This window comes from Eschrichtius robustus, chromosome X (assembly GCF_028021215.1).
Source record: "Eschrichtius robustus isolate mEscRob2 chromosome X, mEscRob2.pri, whole genome shotgun sequence".
Lineage (NCBI taxonomy): Eukaryota > Metazoa > Chordata > Mammalia > Artiodactyla > Eschrichtiidae > Eschrichtius > Eschrichtius robustus.
Window position 1 is genome coordinate 14,280,656 of NC_090845.1, and position 21,574 is coordinate 14,302,229.

The window sequence follows — 21,574 nt, forward strand, 5'->3', positions numbered from 1 at the left end:
AAAGTTTATTTAATTTATTTAGTTTTGGCTGCGTTGGGTCTTCGTTGTTGCGCATGGACTTTCTCTAGTTGCAGCGAGCTGGGGCTACTCTTCGTTGCAGTGCGCGGCCTTCTCATTGCGATGGCTTCTCTCGTTGTGGAGCACAGGCTCTAGGCGCGTGGGCTTCAGTAGTTGTGTCAAGCGGGCTCAGTAGTTGTGGCGCACGGGCTTAGTTGCTCCACGGCATGTGGGATCTTCCTGGACCAGGGCTCGAACCCGTGTCCCCTGCATTGGCAGGGGGATTCTTAACCACTGCGCCACCAGGGAAGCCCGGGGCCATTATTTGTGAAGTTCTCTTTTTTGACCAAGATTTTCTCTCTCTCCCAAACATTGCTTGGATGGGCCAGTCAGCCCGGCCTCCCTGACTCTCCCTTTTCTAGGTTTCCACTCTTCTGATGAGATACACTGCTTCTTGAGATTTGTCAGTACCTTTGATCATATTATAGGGTATGACGGGGTCTGTTAATTTACTGCCAGCAAAGACTGTGTAGTAGTCGTAGTAGTAGCCTCTGTGTGTATGTGTGTGTGTGTGTGTGTGTGTGTTGTGTAAAATTAAGGGCTAGCAATGACCCCACTCAGGACGTCACACACCAGGGGAGGGGTAGTCGGCTATATTAATCAGGGAGTCTGTATTCCAGATTCTAGCTACTACAAATGCTTCTGTTAGCCATAGCTCAATCAATAGCAGAGGCTTTTCTAAGTAGCAAAAGGAAGGTTAGAAATGGATTTTCATTGGTGAAATTAGTAGCTTGTTAGACAGTATGATGGGTGTCAGAAATGGGCTCACAGTGGTGAAATTAGTAATATTCAAGATGTGCATTGCTTAAAATTTGTGAGTCTCTTCACCCTTGCATTGACAGGGTATGAGAACCTAGCAATCTGAAGCCTGCTCCCTCAGGGGTAATACTACAGGCCAAACCTCTGAATAGCCCTGTGTCCAGCTATGAACTCTGAGGGTTCCAGTTCCCTCATAGTGGCCATAAGGCCAAGAGAATCCTGCCTCTGTAATAGATGCAAGTTGGCCTCTTAACAGGACAGAGAGCTGGGGGCATCATTGAGCTTACTGCTCTTAAGAACTTTCTGCCTCAGGTTCCTGGCTGTTTACTAAGCATCTGAATAAGTGGGCCCATATTCAGGTACATGCATAGCCTTTAGAGAGGAAGCGGGGAGAATACCCCCTACTGGCGACGAGCTGTTTTTCTTGTGACCTTCACCCTTCTGGCAGGTAGAGTTCTTAACAGAGACCATAAGTCCTTGAGCAAAACGTGAGAATAATTAATGCAGATAGATCATGGGATGCCTCTTAAAGACTTGGAAATAAAGAAATGATAGCTCTTGGGACTTCCCTGGTGGTCCAGTGGTTAAGACTCCGTGCTCTCAATGCAGGAGGCCCGGGTTCGATCCTTGGTCAGGGAACTGGATCCTACATGCATGCCGCAACGAAGATCCCACATGCTGCAACTGAGACCTGGCGCAGCCAAATAAATAAATATTAAAAAAAAAAAAAAGAAATGTTAGCTCTTGAAGACTTAAAACATAACCCCAATAATGGATCCCAGCTGAGATCAGTACAGTGCTTTATAGAGCCTTGGGTTAAGGCTGGGCAGTAACCTCTTTGAAGGCATTTAAGATAAAATTCTAAACAAAGAATGGGTCTATCAAAAATCAGGTTAGTCTGCCCTGAGGAAGAAGAGAGTGATCTGAGACCCAGAGCGCCAGACAGAAGCTATTCTTTCTCTCTCCCTTCTGCTAAGCTGTTTTCCTTAGAAACGGATCACTAAGCCTGGCCCACTTGCAAGAACAGGGGAATCAGACTCCACCTTTTGAAGGGAGGAGCATCAAAGAACTTGTGGACAGATTTAAAAAAACACCATCCCCTCCATTAAAGACGTTATAAGAAGCAGACCTCTGAAATTCATATTTCTCGTGGGAGCAGTAATAGCTATGTTTCTCTTGAGCACCCGGTTTGTTTTTATTTTGTTATGTTGTGAATCACTCTGTAAATTGTGCTTTCCTCTTTTCCCAGCTGTCAAGAAGCTCAAAATAAAAATTTGGCTCATGTCCAGCTTGTGGACAAGCCCTCAAGGCATGTGTTTTATGGAATCAACTCACCCATGACATCATCTTATTTTTCCTGATCCTTCTTTCACTTTCACTTTCTTGTCATTTCTCTCTCTCTCTCTCTCCCTCTCTATTTGTATATAAACGAATGATATGACATATATCTATATATCTACACACACATATGTATGTCGTGACATATCGTGTATATGTTTACGGCCTTCCAAATCCCTTTGAAATAAGAATGTATATAAATAAAACAAATACAATTAACTATTTTTCATTTCTCTTAAGACTTGAGGTCACTTGCATAGTCCTTTTGTTTTCTTAATAAATATAACTATTTTTTTAATTCCATGCATACTTATACTCAAACAATACAGAAAATCATGAAGTAAAAATACTCCCAAGTTTCATCTCCCAGGGAAAAACATTATTAACACTTTGATTAATGTCCTTCTAAACATCTCTTTATAAACCTACAGGCAATTCTATGAAAATGGATTTTTTTTTAAGCTCACTGTGCTATGTATATTTTCTAGGTCAATTTAAAAAATGTTTATCATTTTTAGTAGCTGCATGGTGTTCGCTTGTACCATAATTTAACTATGGTGCATTTTAACACTCAATTCCCCAGGCGGGTTAGAAGCAGCATTACCGATAGATTTTTTCTGCATCTCACTGGGACTTTTGCCTTTAAGAAGGTGAGGAACAGTGGCCGAGGCCATCAGCTTTATATAGTGTCTAGGTATGGGTTCATTATCTGTTGCTCTAGTTTTGAAATCTCAAAGCTGGACTGAGGTGTTCTGCCTGTGAAATAAAATAATGGTACTTTCCCCAAATTTACAGAAATAATTAAAATTAATAGAAGGAATTTCCCCAATATTGAAATTTACTCTCACGTTAAGTTATTAAATTTTTGGCGCCTGACACCACTCCTTAGTATTCTCTCATAAAAAATGACATAGGATTTACACAAATTTTCATAATGAGTTATTTAAGGCAACATGTCAGGATTTCATGACGGTCTGTGACTATCAGAAGCTCGGTCATTGGAGATCTGGTTCCATCAGATGTAAATAGGGAGCATGCCTGAGAAAAAATCCATCCCCGCCCTAATCTCGTCAAGAAAAAAAAATCGATTCAGCAAACCGAGTTTGTTAAAAAATTTCAGTAACGAAACAACTGGCGGAGAAAGCCAGTACGTTCAATGTGTATTAAGCGCCAACTAAGGGTGGAGAACTGTGCTAGAAGCCCGGGCGGTTCAGCCAAGGTGGATATGACGCAGCCCCCACCCCGCAGGAGCTCGGGACCGCTAAACGGTGCTGAGAGCTCTGGTGGAGGGGCAGGACTCGGGACAGGTGTCGAGCCAGAAACCTCAAATTCTGAAAGCCATTACAACTCTCCCGCCTTGAAAGTCACGAAGTATTTCTCCTCATCCCCCAATCATTCGGGCTCAGTTCCGAAGAAGAGTACCAAAACTAAAGCAGAACAATGTGCCCCCTACCCCGCTCCCTCCCAAACACTGAACTGTTTCTGAACTTTTCCCGCAGGATGATAAAGAGCACCTTCCGGTACCGGTACATCGCCCCTAGAAAACTACAAATCCCAGGAGGCTGCACGCGCAGCACAGTGGATACTCTTCCCCCATTTCAGAACGCCGCATTACGCTCCAACCCTGATCCGGGTCTGCGAGCCGAGGCCGCGCGGCCTGCTGGGACTTGTAGTCCACTCCAGAGTACCTTTCCTCGTTCGCGCAGGCTCGCGCGGCCTCTGTTCGCCCTTCGGCCCCGCAGTAGCCCAGCCCCGGCTTCAATGCTCCCCACCCCCATTCCGCTCCGTCCCCTCGGAGGCCAACCTCCTCCGGTCACGTGGGGAGCCTTGCATGCGGCAATTGGCTGGGGGATTCAGGGGCGGGGCGCGAGGCCCTGCGAGGTTCCGTGCCCCTTGTCGGGCTGCTTGTTTGGCTGCTGCCGTCACCTCATGGCGACGCGGGTAGAGGAGGCTTCGCGGGGAAGAGGCGGCGGCGCCGAGGAGGCAGTTGAGGCCGGACGGGGTGGACGGCGACGCAGCCCGCGGCAGAAGGTCAGTCTGGGGGGTGCCTGCGTTGTTGCTGGGCCTGAGGAATGCTGGGGCTAGCTGTTTCGGGGTGCACCTCTTCACTCTCCCGGGTTACCTATAGCCACGGGACGACCATCCGGCCCTCTTCGCTCCCAGGGTGACGACAGTGGGGGCAGGTGAGGGGAGTGGAAGCGGGGTGGATGGGGTGGGAGGGGGTGATGGTTGGGGATTGAGGCGGGGGCGGGAGGGAGGGCAGGGGGCACAGCCTGGTGGGAGGGGGAAGGGGTGCTTGGCGGGGGCGCGCCAGGTGTCACAGCCACGTGCGGCCGGCGCCGCGGGGCCCCGGGCGCCAGGTGTTCCCTCTCTCAGCCCCCGCCCTCCGCGTGCTTCCCGTGCTGCTAGCGCTGGGCGCGCCGTCTGGGGGCTGCCAGGGGTCCCGGGCTCGCCCTCCTCGCGCCGGGCAGGTGTGCGGGGCGCGCTGCTGGGTGCGCCCGGGCGGCGCGGGCGAGGCTGTTGCGCAGTAAGATAACCGCGCGGGAGCCGGGGCTGCGCTGCGCCCCCCTTCCCCCGCCCCCCTGCGCTCCCCGCCACTGCGCGGGCTGGCGAGCCGGGCCTCTCGGCCCCCGGGACCCAGGCCCTGGGGCTGCTCTGTGGGCGCCACGGGCTTGGCTGCACGTGGGGAGAAAATGCTGGAGGACCTGGGTCCCTCAGAGTTGGGAGCGGCATCGCGGATAACCGGTCTTCCCGGGCCAGCTCTCCCTCCTTCCCCTTCTCGCTCTTTATTTCTGCCCCTTTTCTTTCTTTCTTCCCCCCCGCCCCTTGGTGAGCGGAAACTTGAGCGCCTCCCCCAGCTTGGCCTTTGGTCTCTCTTAATCTGGGAGTCGGGCTGGACTGTTCCCCTTGCCTTATTTGACTCACGTCAAGGAGTTTTCAGTGTCTCCCTTCCTTTCTGGAGGAAAATCCCGACCTTCAGAATGAGAGAATTCCACTTGTTCTGGAGTCAGTGGGTGGAGTTCGAAAAAGATTGCACAACAAACGGGATACAGGGCTTTCAGGGCCCAGGAAGAGAGAAGTGCGGGGAAAAGGACTGGAAAGGTGGAAACCTGTCTCGTTCCTTGCGGTTGAACAGATTGAAACGTTCAAGTTGTTGGACGTCGTGCTTGATCACTCGGGGCAGTTTAATGTCACTTAATTATGCATTTGAATACTCTTAAAGATCACTCCTGCTGGAAATTACGAAATAATATTTTTCTAATGCGACTCGTGAACTTGAAAAAAAGAACAAAGGTTCGCTTTACCTCTGCGCAGAGTGTCAAGAATTAGCTTCTGGGGGCCTGTTTCTAAGGTCAGGTGTTTTCACGTCTGTCTTCATGAGGGTGTTACTGCTTCTCAATTACCTGTCTTTCTCTCCCTCTCTTTGTACTCTAAAAGAAAGATCCAGTACTTGAAGGACTGAAAAAGAAGCTGTGGACCGAACGGAACTCTAGGGATTCAACACTGTCGCTTTGGACACCTCACTTATTCCCTGAGGGTAGGGAGCCAATCTCAGGGTTTGGTTTCATAGGTCCCCCAGGGGAGGACTCCGATAAAAAGCCACTGCAGTTGAGGATATGAGTTCCTTTTTATGCCCCTAGCATAAGGATAAAAGGTCTGAACTAGGAACTGAGGTTTAATCAACTAGCATTTTAAACGACGAAGAGGTAATGACCCTTTGACGCAGTTCTCTGGTTAACAGCTGGATAAGAATAGTCAGGTGTGTCTGTACTGTCTCAGTTTTGTTTACTTACTCAGGCACCTTTCTTCTTTGCTCAGGCTTTTCTGGGCATCTTTTTTCCTTTTGATTTACAATTGACTATGACATGGAATTGAAATACGTGGTTAAATATTAGTTTCTGAATTTTCGTTTTAAAAAATTGGGTGAATATCTTGTGTTTGCAGCAGTCACTTTTTAAGTTATTTCCTTCGGACCCCTTGTTTTTTATTTCCTCTGGGCCACTAGCTTGAAAATATATTCGTAATTCTAACTTGACCTCTGCCCTATTTTTCAGGAAGCAAAAATGGTGTTTAACTAATTGGGTTGTTTTGAAAATATTGAAGGAATTCAAGGAACAGTGACCGTTTTGTCACTTTTGGGTTACATTATGAGACTTAAAAGTGAGAAACAATTGGAGATGGGCTTTGTTGCTTCCTGTTTGTCTTAGCCATCTAAGTCACTCTTGACCTCAGGTAATTGTGGCATTGTTTCATAACTACTACCATTTGGATGGTCTCTTAAGGTGACTTTTCTTTTAACATTACAGTACATTTCTAAGAGTCTCTTGAATTGTCTAAAACTGCTGTCTGATGTGATAGCCACTAGGCGCCTGTGGCTATTTAAGTGTTAATTAAAATTAAGTAAAATTAAAAATTCCCTTTCTCAGTATACTAGCCACATTGCAAGTGTTCAATAGCCAACGTGACTAGTGGCTACTGTGTTAGAGCAGATCTAGAATATTTCCATCATTGCACATTGCATAAAGTTCTATTGGACAACACTAGTCCAAAAAGATGGGATATTACTTTGTCAAGTATTTCCAGGCATTTTTTAGAACACCAAGCTCATTCATAGTACTTCCTAAATCCTTGTGTAGAATTTGTGGGGGGTTTTTTGTTTGTTTGTTTGTATTTTTACTAGAATTTGTTTTATAAGGCTGAGTTTTCAAAAAATTAGTAGACTATTTTTTGAGCAGTTTTAGGTTTACCAAAAAACTGAACATAAATTGCAGAGTTCCCATTTATCCCCTCACACCACACCCCTTTCCCCTATTATGTATATCTTGCAGTATTGTGGTACATTTGTTACAATTGGTGAGCCAATATTGGTACATTCTTATTAACTAAAGTCCATAGTTTACATTAGGGTTCATTCTTGGTGCTGTATATTCTAAGAGTTTTAACAAATGTATAGTGACATGTGTCCACCATTACGATATCATACAGAACAGTTTCACTGCCCTAAAAACCTCCATCCCTTCCTCTCTTCCCCCAAACCACTGGCCACCACTGATCTTTTTACTGTCTCTATAGTTTTTGCCTTTTCCAGAATGTCTAAGGTTGATTTTTTTTTCCCCCTAGATTTTTGCTTGGGAGTGTTAAAAATTATTTAACTACTCTTAAAAACTTACTTTTAGGTCAAATAGGAAGGATAAAGATATATGGAATCTATGCTCAAATTAATGAAATGTTACATTTACATGTTGCCCTATAGTTTTTATAGCATATTTTTGCACGCATATTTTTGCACACATATTAAGTCTTTCAGCATCACTCAGGTGCTGTGGAGAAGGCTGGGCAACTGTCATTGTCCTCATTTATAGATGACAAATTGCTCAGCAAGGTCAAGTGATTTGCCCAAGGGGTGAAGCCGAGTGTGGAAAGTACCCTTTCATCTACACTACAGTAATAAGTAGGGTGGTAGTGGGCAAATAGTATGGATTTGGAGTCAAGACTCATGGGTCTTGCCACTCATTAGCTGTGCAGCCTTGGGCAGGTTTCGCAATCTTTCTAAGCCTCAGTTGCATCATCTGTAAAGCGGCGATGATGCTAATCCCTACCGCATAGGACTCTTGTGAAGTATGAGAGTTGAGGGCTTCCCTGGTGGCGCAGTGGTTGAGAATCTGCCTGCCAATGCAGGGGACACGGGTTCGAGCCCTGGTCTGGGAAGATCCCACATGCCCCGGAGCAACTAAGCCCGTGCGCCACAACTACTGAGCCCACGTGCCTAGAGCCTGTGCTCCGCAACAAGAGAAGCCACCGCAATGAGAAGCCTGCGCACCGCAACGAAGACCCAACACAGCCGAAAATACATAAGTAAAAATAAAATTAAAAAAAAAAAAAAAAAAGAAGTTGATGTGACACGTTCAGCACAGTGCTGGGCATGTAGAATTTTACTTGGTGGGGAGGGGAGCATATATGAAAGATCCGTTTCTCTTGCTTTTAGGGTGTTATTCTGTAAATCTATCTTCCAGCCTTTGTGTTCGTCACTCTTCCCAGAATCTCTCTGTGATAGACTTAATGAGGAGAAATCATGTCATGGTGGGGCGAGAGTATGGGGTAGGAAGAAACCATTTCGTTATCTTGTTTTTCTCCCCACTTGCGGACTTGATGATGAATTTCCACTCTTCTAGCACAGAGATTAGGTAATAAGAATCGAAGTGATCTTCGCTTTACGACATTGTCATCTAATTCTATCAGCAAACTTTGGTAAATTTTATTTTCATGGAGAACCAAACGGGCAAAGCAGTAATGAGAGCAGACCAGATACAGCACATCCCTCTAGCAATACCACGTTCATAGATCATAATATGCCACAGTTATTTACTACATTACTGGAAGGTGTTGTATACGTTATTTTGTGTCATTTATATTGGTCTTGACTAGAGAAGTTTTATTTAGGAGTGTATATGCCAAATCCAGATTCCATAAAACAGGGCACCTGTGATTTGCCTTTGTGTGGGATTCTTCACAGAAGGAGTCACTATAATTTTCCTTTCAATAGATATGCTGTTCAGCTTTTACACTTTGCAGAGAGTTGTGTTTCAAAGGAAAGGAATTTGAGTTCTCACTGTTTCCTTCATTGTGCTAGGCACTTAAAATGTGCTTGCATTCTGATATCTTCCTTACCTCTGCAGGATAGGTGGTATCCCTAGGCATGTAGATAAGGCATCTGAAGCTCAGTCAAAACAGCAACAGCAAACCTTGCTCAAATTAAATAACACAGCTCAGAGTTGGTGAACTTGGCCGAGAGCTGGTATATAATTGTGTAATTGATAACGCAACTGATGTACCCTACTGCACGGACAGTTTCTGCTTTTTTAACCTGATATCCCAAAGAAATCCCTTTGCCTCTTCCCGCCCCCACCCCCTTTCTTCCCAATTACTTTTTGTTTGGTTCTAACACGATTATCAGTAACTTTTAGTTAATGTAATGGATGTGACAGTATTTAAAGTGTGTAAAGTGGTATAAAAGTTTAATATAGTATTCATCAACATTGAGAATTAGCTATGTTTAAAATTTTCCCAAGTGGGGCATTTCTAGAAGAGGATAAAATAGGTTAGGTGACCCTTTAAGGGTTTGAACCTTGAGTATGTTTTTATGATTCAATTTATTTCCTAGTTGAAATTCTCTTGGTACTTATAACTACTTAAATTTTATTACTTGAAGGAAAAGATATATAAAATGGCCATTGTTGTCCTGTTGTGCTGGCAACATAATTTTATTAACATTTATTGCTCAGGGTGCTGATTTGCATTCTGTGTTACATTTCCAAAATGTCCCCAGGACGACCCCCATTACCCCCACTTCCTACTCTGTAGTCTGCCACGAGTAATATTGCTAAACTACCACTTGTTCATTTTTCCTCTTTCCCTACTGAGGTCAAAGTAGAATGGTTTGTTGAGGAAGATGTGCCAGTAGCTTAGAAGCACGTTTCGTTAAGGATGTTTCATTTTTTAAACTTATTTATTTATTTATTTATGCTGCGCTGGGTCTTAGTTGTGGCATGTGGACTCTAAATTGCGGCATGCATGCGGGATCTAGTTCCCCAACCAGGGATCGGACCCGGGCCCCCAGCATTGGGAGAGCAGAGTCTTACCCACTGGACCACCAGGGAAGTCCCAAGGATGTTTTAGATTGACATGTGGGTCATATTTAAAAGTGAGAATGGAGGCATTTTGCATAATTTGCAAATGCATCCTTATTCACATGTTATTATAAACAGTTCTGCTGCATGGTAGCAATATATATTCATTATAGCTAATCTTACTACTCTAGAAGGAAGGTACTGTGCATCTCTAGTTTACAGATCAGGAAACTGAGAGGTTGACCTCCCTATGGCAACACAGGAGGTAGTAAGTGGTATATTCAAAGGCCGGGGTCTCTGGGCTCCAAAGCCATTAGCCATATTCCATGTGTCTTGTGCTCTCTAAACACATTTCTTGAGGATGGTAAATAAAAATGTGCTCTTCGTTGAATATGAGTAAAACTTGGTGATAGGTAAAATGAGTAATAGTTTTTGCTAAATGAAAACAAATTACGAAGGGTGGGGTTAGGTCATTGGGGGTATAGGAAAGCTGTTGTAATCCAGGAACCCAGGGAGTTTTGAGCCTTATAGCTTTTGTTTCATTGCCTTAGGCCCCAGGTTGACATTAAGATATTTGATTTAGGAGGCGTGCTTTTGACTCCCTGCAAAGGCACCTCCAAGTGTAGTTTGGATGAATTAAAAGGTAGAGAGTTTAGAGAGAGACCCTTTTTTTAACCTCTCAAAGTCTACACAACAGTGTTAACAAAGAGCTGAAGTGGTTGGGTTAGGTAGGACAAGAAAAAGAGAAGATTTGATGTTTCAAAGGTGCATCATGATTGGTCCATGTGGAGCTGGCGAAGGATGACTTCATAAAACTGGAACAGGGGTGTTGCATTTACGTAACCTGTAAAAGTAGAGGACCATTTTACATCTCAGGAGTCTGTGGCTTGAAGATGCTAAATGTGTGGCCCGGCCCCTGCCCTTCTGCAAAATAGATCAGGCCCAAGCACATTTCAGTAGCTTTGGGAATTAACATCTTATTTTCTGATCCTTTTGCCACCTAGATAGGTGTTTAGGCTAATACAGGTATCTCTCAGATTGCTGCTCATCACTGAATTACAGTTTTAGAGCTAGAAGTGATTTTGCAAATTATGGAGTCCAGCACCCTTCCTTTTAATAAAAGAAATGGCCATAGAAGTTAAATGTGAAATCGAGTGCCATCATCCTTGGATTAAAAGGCAAACGACGTGCACAGTCTAAGATAGATGTTAGCACCGACCGCTAGAGATAGTAGCACAAACTCCTGCTGAAGAGAGCGTGCAGCCAGAGAAGCTGCATTCTGACAGGGCCTTTTCCAGACCTGTGGGCTCCTTTTTTTTTTTTAATTTTTTAAATTTAATTTAATTTATTTTTTTATATAGCAGGTTCTTATCAGTCATCAGTTTTATACACATCGGTGTATCCATGTCAATCCCAATTGCCCAGTTCATCACACCACCACACCCACCACCCCGCCGCTTTCCCCCCTTGGTGTCCATACGTTTGTTCTCTACATCTGTGTCTCAATTTCTGCCCTGCAAACCGGTTCATCTATACCATTTTTCTAGGTTCCACATATATGCGTTAATATACGATATTTGTTTTCTTTTTCTGACTTCACTCTGTATGACAGTCTCTAGATCCATCCACGTCTCAACAAATGACCCCATTTCGTTCCTTTTTATGGCTAATATTCCACTGTATATATGTACCACATCTTCTTTATCCATTCATCTGTCGATGAGCATTTGGGTTGCTTCCATGACCTGACTGTCGTAAATAGTGCTGCAGTGAACATTGGGGTGCATGTGTCTTTTTGAATTATGGGTTTCTCTGGGTATATGCCCAGTAGTGGGATTGCTGGATCATATGGTAATTCTGTTTTTAGTTTTTTAAGGAACCTCCATACTGTTCTCCATAGTGGCTGTATCAATTTACATTCCCACCAACAGTGCAAGAGGGTTCCCTTTTCTCCACACCCTCTCCAGCATTTGTTGTTTGTAGATTTTCTGATGATGCCCATTCTAACTGGTGTGAGGTGATACCTCATTGTAGTTTTGATTCGCATTTCTCTAATAATTAGTGATGTTGAGTAGCTTTTCATGTGCTTCTTGGCCATCTGTATTTCTTCTTTGGAGAAATGTCTGTTTAGGTCTTCTGCCCATTTTTGGATTGGGGTGTTTGTTTTTTTAATATTGAGCTGAATGAGCTGTTTATATATTTTGGAGATTAATCCTTTGTCCGTTGATTCGTTTGCAAATATTTTCTCCCATTTTGAGGGTTGTCTTTTCATCTTGTTTATGGTTTCCTTTGCTGTGCAAAAGCTTTTAAGTTTCATTAGGTCCCACTTGTTTTTTTTGTTTTTATTTCCATTTCTCTAGGGGGTGGGTCAAAAAGGATCTTGCTGTGATTTATGTCATAGAGTGTTCTGCCTGTGTTTTCCTCTAAGAGTTTTATAGTGTCTGGCCTTACATTTAGGTCTTTAATCCATTTAGAGTTTATTTTTCTGTACGGTGTTAAGGAGTGTTCTAATTTCATTCTTTTACATGTAGCTGTCCAGTTTTCCCAGCACCACTTATTGAAGAGACTGTCTTTTCTCCATTGTATATCCTTGCCTCCTTTGTCATAGATTAGTTGACCATAGGTGCATGGGTTTACCTCTGGGCTTTCTGTCTTGTTCCATTGATCTATGTTTCTGTTTTTGTGCCAGTACCATACTGTCTTGATTACTGTAGCTTTGTAGTATAGTCTGAAGTCAGGGAGTCTGATTCCTCCAGCTCCGTTTTTTTCCCTCAAGACTGCTTTGGCTGTTCGGGGTCTTTTGTGTCTCCATACAAATTTTAAGATTTTTTGTTCTAGTTCCGTAAAAAATGCCATTAGTAATTTGATAGGGATTGCATTGAATCTGTAGATTGCTTTGGGTAGTATAGTCATTTTCACAATATTGATTCTTCCAATCCAAGAACATGGTATATCTCTCCATCTGTTGGTATCATCATTAATTTCTTTCATCAGTGTGTTATAGTTTTCTGCGTACAGGTCTTTTGTCTCCCTAGGTAAGTTTATTCCTAGGTATTTTATTCTTTTTGTTGCAATGGTGAATGGGAGTGTTTCCTTAATTTCTCTTTCAGATTTTTCGTCATTAGTGTATAGGAATGCAAGAGATTTCTGTGCATTAATTTTGTATCCTGCAACTTTACCAAATTCATTGATTAGCTCTAGTAGTTTTCTGGTGGCATCTTTAGAGTTCTCTATGTATAGTATCATGTCATCTGCAAACAGTGACAGTTTTACTTCTTCTTTTCCAATTTGGATTCCTTTTATTTCTTTTTCTTCTCTGATTGCTGTGGCTAGGACTTCCTAAACTATGTTGAATAATAGTGGTGAGAGTGGACATCCTTGTCTTGTTCCTGGTCTTAGAGGAAATGCTTTCAGTTTTTCACCATTGAGAATGATGTGTTTTTTTTTTTTTTTTTTTTTTTTAGAGGTAATGGATATTTTATTGCCTTAATTGTGGTGATGGTTTCACAGGTGAATGCATATCTCCAAAATCAGCAAATTGTATACATTAAATATGTCCAGTTTTTTTTGTATATCAATTATATCCCAATAAAGCTGTTTAAAAAATTTTAAAAATACAAAAAAAAAATGTTCTTTTTGTGAAGATGTTCAAGTCTTTTGCCTCTTTTTCTATGGGACTGTCTTTTTTATATTGATTCTAAGCAGTTTTTATTCTAAATATTACTCCTCTTTTTCTATTCTCTGAGTTTGTATAGTATTGTAGAGTTGTTTCTTGAAGATTTTGTAAAATTTCTGGTAAAGTTATCTGGACCTTAAATGCTCTTTGTAGGATGGCTTTTTATTTCTTCTTGAGTCAGTTTTTGGAAGTTATATTTTTCTAGAAATTCATTTGTATTTTCAAATGCATTAGCTTAAAGTTTTCTGAAATATAAATTTAGGGCTAAAAATTCTCCTCTGTGTACAGTTTTGGTTGCACCCCATCAGTTTTTATACATAGTATCTTTTCTTAGGTGTGATTCTAAATATTTTCTAATTTCTATTATGATTTATTCTTTGACCCATGGGTTATTTAGAACCTTGTTTCTTAATTTTAACATATATTTATTTTTTTGTACTTATCTTTTCTTTAGTGATTTTTAACCTAATTGCATTTGTGGTCAGAAAACATGTTGTGTATGATTTTACTATTTCAAATTTGTTTAGACTTCCATTATGGCACAGGATACATCAGTTTTTATAAATGATCCATCTGTTCTTAAAAAGAAATGTATTCTTCACTTCTTGGATGTAATATATGTGACCATTAGATCAAATTTGTTAATATGTTGCTCACAATTTTCTCTCTCCTTATTGATTCTGTTGTTAACTAGTCCTGTTAGTTACCTAGTTCTGTTGTTAACTACTTCTGTTACATCTCCCACTATGACTATAAAGTTATTTCTCTTCACAATTCTGTTGATTTTGCTTTTTACATTTGAAACTGTATTATTTGAAGCATACAACTTTAATACTGCTACATCATTCAAAGGCACTGAGCGTGTTATCTTTATCTCTAGTGATGCTCTTTTGCCTTAAAAGTCTATTTTTTAATAAATTAATACAGCTGTTTCTTGGGTGAGAATTTGCCTGATTTATCTTTTTACATCCTTTTAATTCCAATCTCTTTATCATCTTCATTGCTTTTTATTTTATTTATTTATTTATTTATTTTTAAACATCTTTATTGGAGTATAATTGCTTTATAATGGTGTGTTAGTTTCTGCTTTATAACAAAGTGAATCAGTTATACATATATATATGTTCCCATATCTCTTCCCTCTTGCATCTCCCTCCCTCCCACCCTCCCTATCCCACCCCTCTAGGTGGTCACAAAGCACCGAGCTGATCTCCCTGTGCTATGTGGCTGCTTCCCACTAGCTATCTATTTTACATTTGGTAGTGTATATATGTCCATGACACTCTCTCACCCTGTCACATCTCACCCCTCCCCCTCCCCATATCCTCAAGTCCATTCTCTAGTAGGTCTGTGTCTTTATTCCCATCTTGCCACTAGGTTCTTCATGACCTTTTTTTTTTTTCCCTTAGATTCCATATATATGTGTTAGCATACTGTATTTGTTTTTCTCTTTCTGACTTACTTCACTCTGTATGACAGACTCTAACTCCATCCACCTCATTACAAATACCTCCATTTCATTTCTTTTTATGGCTGAGTAATATTCCATTGTATATATGTGCCACATCTTCTTTATCCATTCATCCGGTGATGGACACTTAGGTTGCTTCCATGTCCTGGCTATTGTAAATAGAGCTGCAGTGAACATTTTGGTACATGACTCTTTTTGAATTATGGTTTTCTCAGGGTATATGCCCAGTAGTGGGATTGCTGGGTCATATGGTAGTTCTATTTTTATTTTTTTAAGGAACCTCCATACTGTTCTCCATAGTGGCTGTATCAATTTACATTCCCACCAACAGTGCAAGAGGGTTCCCTTTTCTCCACACCCTCTCCAGCATTTATTGTTTCTAGATTTTTTGATGATGGCCATTCTGACTGGTGTGAGATGATACCTCATTGTAGATTTGATTTGCATTTCTCTAATGATTAATGATGTTGAGCATTCTTTCATGTGTCTGTAGGCCATCTGTATATCTTCTTTGGAGAAATGTCTATTTAGGTCTTCTGCCCATTTTTGGATTGGGTTGTTTGTTTTTTTTGTTATTGAGCTGCATGAGCTGCTTGTAGATCTTGGAGATTAATCCTTTGTCAGTTGCTTCATTTGCAAATATTTTCTCCCATTCTGATGGTTGCCTTTTGGTCTTGTTTATGGTTTCCTTTGCTGTGCAAAAGCTTTTAAGTTTCATTAGGTCCCATTTGTGTTTTTATTTCCATTTCTCTAGGGGCTGGGTCAAAAAGGATCTTGCTGTGATTTATGTCATAGAGTGTTCTGCCTATGTTTTCCTCTAAGAGTTTGATAGTGTCTGGCCTTACACTTAGGTCTTTAATCCATTTTGAGTCTATTTTTGTGTATGGTGTCAGGGAGTGTTCTAATTTCATACTTTTACATGTACCTGTCCAATTTTCCCAGCACCACTTATTGAAGAGGCTGTCTTTTCTCCACTGTATATGCTTGCCTCCTTTGTCGAAGATAAGGTGACCATATGTGCGTGGGTTTATCTCTGGGCTTTCTATCCTGTTCCATCGATCTATATTTCTGTTTTTGTGCCAGTACCAAACTGTCTTGATTACTGTAGCTTTGTAATATAGTCTGAAGTCAGGGAGCCTGATTCCTCCAGCTCCATTTTTCGTTCTCAAGATTGATTTGGCTATTCGGGGTCTTTTGTGTCTCCATACAAATTGTGAAATTTTTTGTTCTAGTTCTGTGAAAAATGCCAGTGGTAGTTTGATAGGGATTGCCTTGAATCTGTAGATTGCTTTGGGGTAGTAGAGTCATTTTCACAATGTTGATTCTTCCAATCCAGGAACATGGTATATCTCTCCATCTATTTGTATCATCTTTAATTTCTTTCATCAGTGTCCTATAATTTTCTGCATACAGGTCTTTTGTCTCCTTAGGTAGGTTTATTCCTAGATATTTTATTCTTTTTGTTGCAGTGGTAAACGGGAGTGTTTTCTTAATTTCACTTTCAGGTTTTTCATCATTAGTATATAGGAATGCAAGAGATTTCTGTGCATTAGTTTTGTATCCTGCTACTTTACCAAATTCATTGATTAGCGCTAGTAGTTTTCTGGTAGCATCTTTAGGATTCTCTATGTATAATATCATGTCATCTGCAAACAGTGACAGCTTTACTTCTTCTTTTCTGACTTGGATTCCTTTTATTTCTTTTTCTTCTCTGATTGCTGTGGCTAACACTTCCAAAACTTTGTTGAATAGTAGTGGTGAGAGTGGACATCCTTGTCTTGTTCCTGGTCTTAGAGGAAATGCTTTCAGTTATTCACCATTGAGAATGATGTTTGCTGTGGGTTTGTCATATATGGCCTTTATTATGTTGAGGTAGGTTCCCTCTATGCCCACTTTCTGGAGAGTTTTTATCATAAATGGGTGTTGAATTTTGTCAAAAGCTTTTTCTGCATTTATTGAGATGATCATATGGTTTTTATTCTTCAACTTGTTAATATGGTGTATCACATTGATTAGTTTACGTATACTGAAGAATCCTTGCATCCCTGGGATAAATCCCACTTGATCATGGTATATGATCCTTTTAATGTGTTGTTGGATTCTGTTTGCTAGTATTTTGTTGAGGATTTTTGCATCTATATTCATCAGTGATATTGGTCTGTAATTTTCTTTTTTTGTAGTATGTCTGGTTTTGGTATCAGGGTGATGGTGGCCTTATAGAATGAGTTGGGGAGTGTTCCTTCCTCTGCAGTTTTTTGGAAGAGTTTGAAAAGGATGGGTGTTAGCTCTTCTGTAAATGTTTGCTAGAATTCACCTGTGAAGCCATCTGGTCCTGGACTTTTGTTTGTTGGAAGATTTTTAATCACAGTTTCAATTTCATTACTTGTGATTGGTTTGTTCATATTTTCTATTTCTTTCTGGTTCAGTCTTGGGAGGTTATACCTTTCTAAAAATTTGTCCATTTCTCCCAGGTTGTCCATTTTATTGGCATAGAGTTGCTTGTAGTAGTCTCTTAGGATGCTTTGTATTTCTGCAGTGTCTGCTGTAACTTCTCGTTTTTCATTTCTAATTTTATTGATTTGAGTCCTCTCCCTCTTTTTCTTGATGAGTCTGGCTAATGGTTTATCAATTTTGTTTATCTTGTCAAAGAACCAGCTTTTAGTTTTATTGATCTTTGCTATTTTCTTTGTTTCTATTTCATTTATTTCTGCTCTGGTCTATATGATTTCTTTCCTTCTGCTAACTTTGGGTTTTGTTTGTTCTTCTTTCTCTAGCTCCTTTAGGTGTAAGGTTCAATTGTTTATTTGAGATTTTTCTTGTTTCTTGAGGTAGGCTTGTATAGCTATAAACTTCCCTCTTAGAACTGCTTTTGCTGCATCCCATAGGTTTTGGATCATCGTGTTTTCATTGTCATTTGTCTCTAGGTATTTTTTGATTTCCTGTTTGATTTCTTCAGTGATCTCGGTTATTTAGCAATGTATTGTTTAGTCTCCATGTGTTTGTGGTTTTTACGTTTTTTTCCCTGTAATTCATTTCTAATCTCATAGCATTGTGGTCAGAAAAGATGCTTGATATGATTTCAATTTTCTTAAATTTACTGAGGCTTGATTTGTGACCCAAGGTGTGATCTATCCTGGAGAATGTTCCATGCGCACTTGAGAAGAAAGTGTAATCTGCTGTTTTTGGATGGAATGTCCTATAAATATCAATTAAATCTATCTGGCCTCTTGTGTCATTTAAAGTTTCTGTTTCCTTATTAATTTTCTGTCTGGATGATCTGTCCATTGGTGTAAGTGAGGTGTTAAAGTCCCCCACTATTATTGTGTTACTGTCGATTTTCTCCTTTAGAGCTGTTAGCAGTTGCTTTCTGTATTGAGGTGCTCCTATGTTTGGTGCATATATATTTATAATTGTTGTATCTTTTTCTTGGATTGATCCCTTGATCATTATGTAGTGTCCTTCCTTGTCTCTGGTAACATTCTTTATTTTAAAGTCTATTTTATGTGATTTGAGTATTGCTACTCCAGCTTTCTTTTGATTTCCATTTGCATGGAATATCTTTTTCCATCCCCTCACTTTCATCCTGTATGTGTCCCTAGGTCTGAAGTGGGTCTCTTGTAGACAGCATATATATGGGTCTTGTTTTTGTATCCATTCAGCAAGCCTGTGTCTTTTGGTTGGAGCATTTAATCCATTCACGTTTAAGGTATTATTGATATGTATGTTCCTGTGACCATTTTCTTATTTGTTTTGGGTTTGTTTTTGTAGGTCCTTTTCGTATCTTGTGTTTCCCACTTAGAGAAGTTCCTTTAGCATTTGTTGTAGGGCTGGTTTGGTGGTGCTGAATTCTCTTAGCTTTTTCTTGTCTTTAAAGCTTTTGATTTCTCCATCGAATCTGAATGAGATCCTTGCCGGCTAGAGTAATCTTGGTTGTAGGTTCTTCCCTTTCATCACTTTAAGTATATCCTGCCACTCCCTTCTGGCTTGTAGAGTTTCTGCTGAGAAATCAGCTGTTAACCTTATGAGAGTCCTTTGTATGTTATTTGTCGTTTTTCCCTTGCTGCTTTCCATAATTTTTCTTTGTCTTTAATTTTTGCCAATTTGATTACTATGTGTCTCGGCCTGTTTCTCCTTGGGTTTATCCTGTATGGGACTCTCTGCACTTCCTTGACTTGGGTGGCTATTTCCTTTACCATGTTAGGGAGGTTTTCGACTATAATCTGTTCAAATATTTTTTCTGGTCCTTTCACTCTCTCTTGTCCTTCTGGGACCCCTGTAATGCGAATGTTGTTGCGTTTCATGTTGTCCCAGAGGTCTCTTAGGCTGTCTTCATTTCTTTTCATTCTTTTTTCTTTATTCTGTTCTGCTGCAGTGAATTTCACCATTCTGTCTTCCAGGTCACTTATCCGTTCTTCTGCCTCAGTTATTCTGCTATTGATTCCTTCTAGTGTAGTTTTCTTTTCAGTTATTGTATTGTTCATGTCTGTTTGTTCTTTAATTTTTTAGGTCTTTGTTAAACATTTCTTGCATCTTCTCGATCTTTGCCTCCATTCTTTTTCCGAGGTCCTGGATCATCTTCACTATCATTATTCTGAATTCTTTTTTGGAAGGTTGTCTATCTCCGCTTCATTTAGTTGTTTTTCTGGGGTTTTATGTTGTTCCTTCATCTGGTACAGAGCCCTCTGCCTTTTCATCTTGTCTATCTTCCTGTGAATGGTTTTTGTTCCACAGGCTGCAGGATTGTAGTTCTTCTTGCTTCTCTTGGCTCCTTCTTGTCTTCTTCACCAGTGGGAGAAATCAGTTGCCTTTGCCCTAACTTCAGCACTGGTTTGCCCCTCTTTTCTTCTCATTTAACTAATTAATAATGTCTCTGTGTGCTCCCTTGTCCTCTACATGCTGTGACACATCACTCTGGAGCCTTTTGCTGCCTAAAGTTAGAAGCTGGGACACTCCTTGGGACTTCCCTGGCGGTCCAGTGGTTAGGACTCGGCACTCTCGCTGCCAGGGCCCTGTGTTCAATCCCTGGTTGGGGAACTAAGATCCCACAAACTGCACAGTGAAAAACAAAACAAAAAGTTGGGACGACTCCTAAACTTACCTTGCCTCCAATTTGTGTCCCTCCTCAGAACTCCGTCATTGCTCGTGTTCATTCATTTTTTGTTTAACAGTTTTATTGAGGTATAATTCATATGCCATACAATTCATCCACTTAAAGTGTACAATTTGATGGTGTTTAGTATATTCAGAGTTTTGTGGCCATCACCACACTTGTTTATTTTTAACATTCTTTGGAAGAACATACTCTTTGGAATATTATAGAGAAAGAAGAGAATTCAGTCTCTGCTTTCCAAGTCCTAGGTCCATGACTGGACAAATTACTTAAGATTACCTGATCACTGAGGCTGTTGTTCATCATTCCTGCCTTTAAGACAATTCTGAGGATTCAGTGAGGAAGTATATCAAGTACTGTTGGAGAGGCTTTTGAATGAACCAGAGCAACAAAGAAAGGCCAAGGGAAAATGGCTTATACCAATTCTCCCTCACCACCCATGTGGATTATAGTGATTGGTACTGTAGTGACTTAACCAAAAGGGAAAGAGGCTGATTTGTTAGGTGTGGTTGAACAGGAAGGAAAGGACACTCTTCTCTCTGTCCTCCCACCCCATCCCAGGGTGTGTTCCCTAGAGATGGATCTGCTTGATTCGGGAGCCCTCTCAGACCATGCTTTCACTGAGCTGGCCTCTCGTCTTTCTCTGTTCCTCCTCTACCGCAGCCAGGCAGCAGTTCTCAAACTTTTTGGTTTCAGGGTCTTTTTGCATACCTAAAAATTATTGATTACCCCAAGGAGCTTTTGTTAATGTGGGTTATATCTAATAATGTTTCCCAAATTTTAGAAATTAAAACAATTTAAAACTATTATTCATTTTAAAAATCAACTGACGTTGTGTAGTTACTTATTGCTGTATAACATATTGTTTCAAAACTTAGCACTTGAAACAGCATTTACGATCTCAGGTGTCTGGGAGTGGCTTAGCTGGTCCTCTGCTTCAGGGTCTCATGGGCTGCAGTCATCCGAAGGCTTGACTGGGAAGGATGCACTTCCAAGCTCACGCTGGTGTGGTTGTTGGCAGGATCCAGTGCCTTGCAGGTTGTTGAACTGGGGCCTCAGTTCCTCATGAGCTGTTGGCTGGAGGTCTTCCTTGGTTCCTTGCCACTGGGGCCTTTCCATAGGCATCTCACAACATGGCTGCTGGCTTCATCAGAACGAGCAAGAGAGAGTGCCAGCACAAGAGAGAAGGAGGCTGCAGTCTTTGTCACGTAAAGAAGTGACGTCCTCTCACTTTTGCCAAATTCTCGTTTCATTAGAAGCCAGGTTCTAGGTCCAGCTCACACTCAAGGGGAGAAGATTATACAAGGTCGTGAATACTAGGAGGATCATAGGGGGCCGTGTCAGAAGCTGCATACTACACATTAATGTAAATAATGTTGTTTTTAAAATTAAAAATAGCTGATTTTCCAGAATAAAAGTTGAAAAGAGTGGCATTGTTTTACGTTTTTACAGATTTCTTTAATGATTGGCTTAGTAGAAGATAGCTGAATTCTTCTAACTGCTTCTGCATTCTGTCTGTGGTAATATGCCATTTT

The 21,574-nt window shown here is 41.0% G+C and overlaps 1 protein-coding gene across 1 annotated transcript in view; it reads left to right on the forward strand.

The window, feature by feature from the left end:
• Window positions 1–4,058: 4,058 nt before the first annotated feature.
• The window catches only part of TXLNG (taxilin gamma), a 57,822-nt gene continuing 40,306 nt past the window's right edge, over window positions 4,059–21,574 (forward strand). The window contains exon 1 of the mRNA XM_068533688.1: window positions 4,059–4,185. Coding sequence (XP_068389789.1) covers window positions 4,084–4,185 — 102 coding nt within the window. The 5' untranslated portion in view covers window positions 4,059–4,083. The remainder of the gene's footprint in view (window positions 4,186–21,574) is intronic.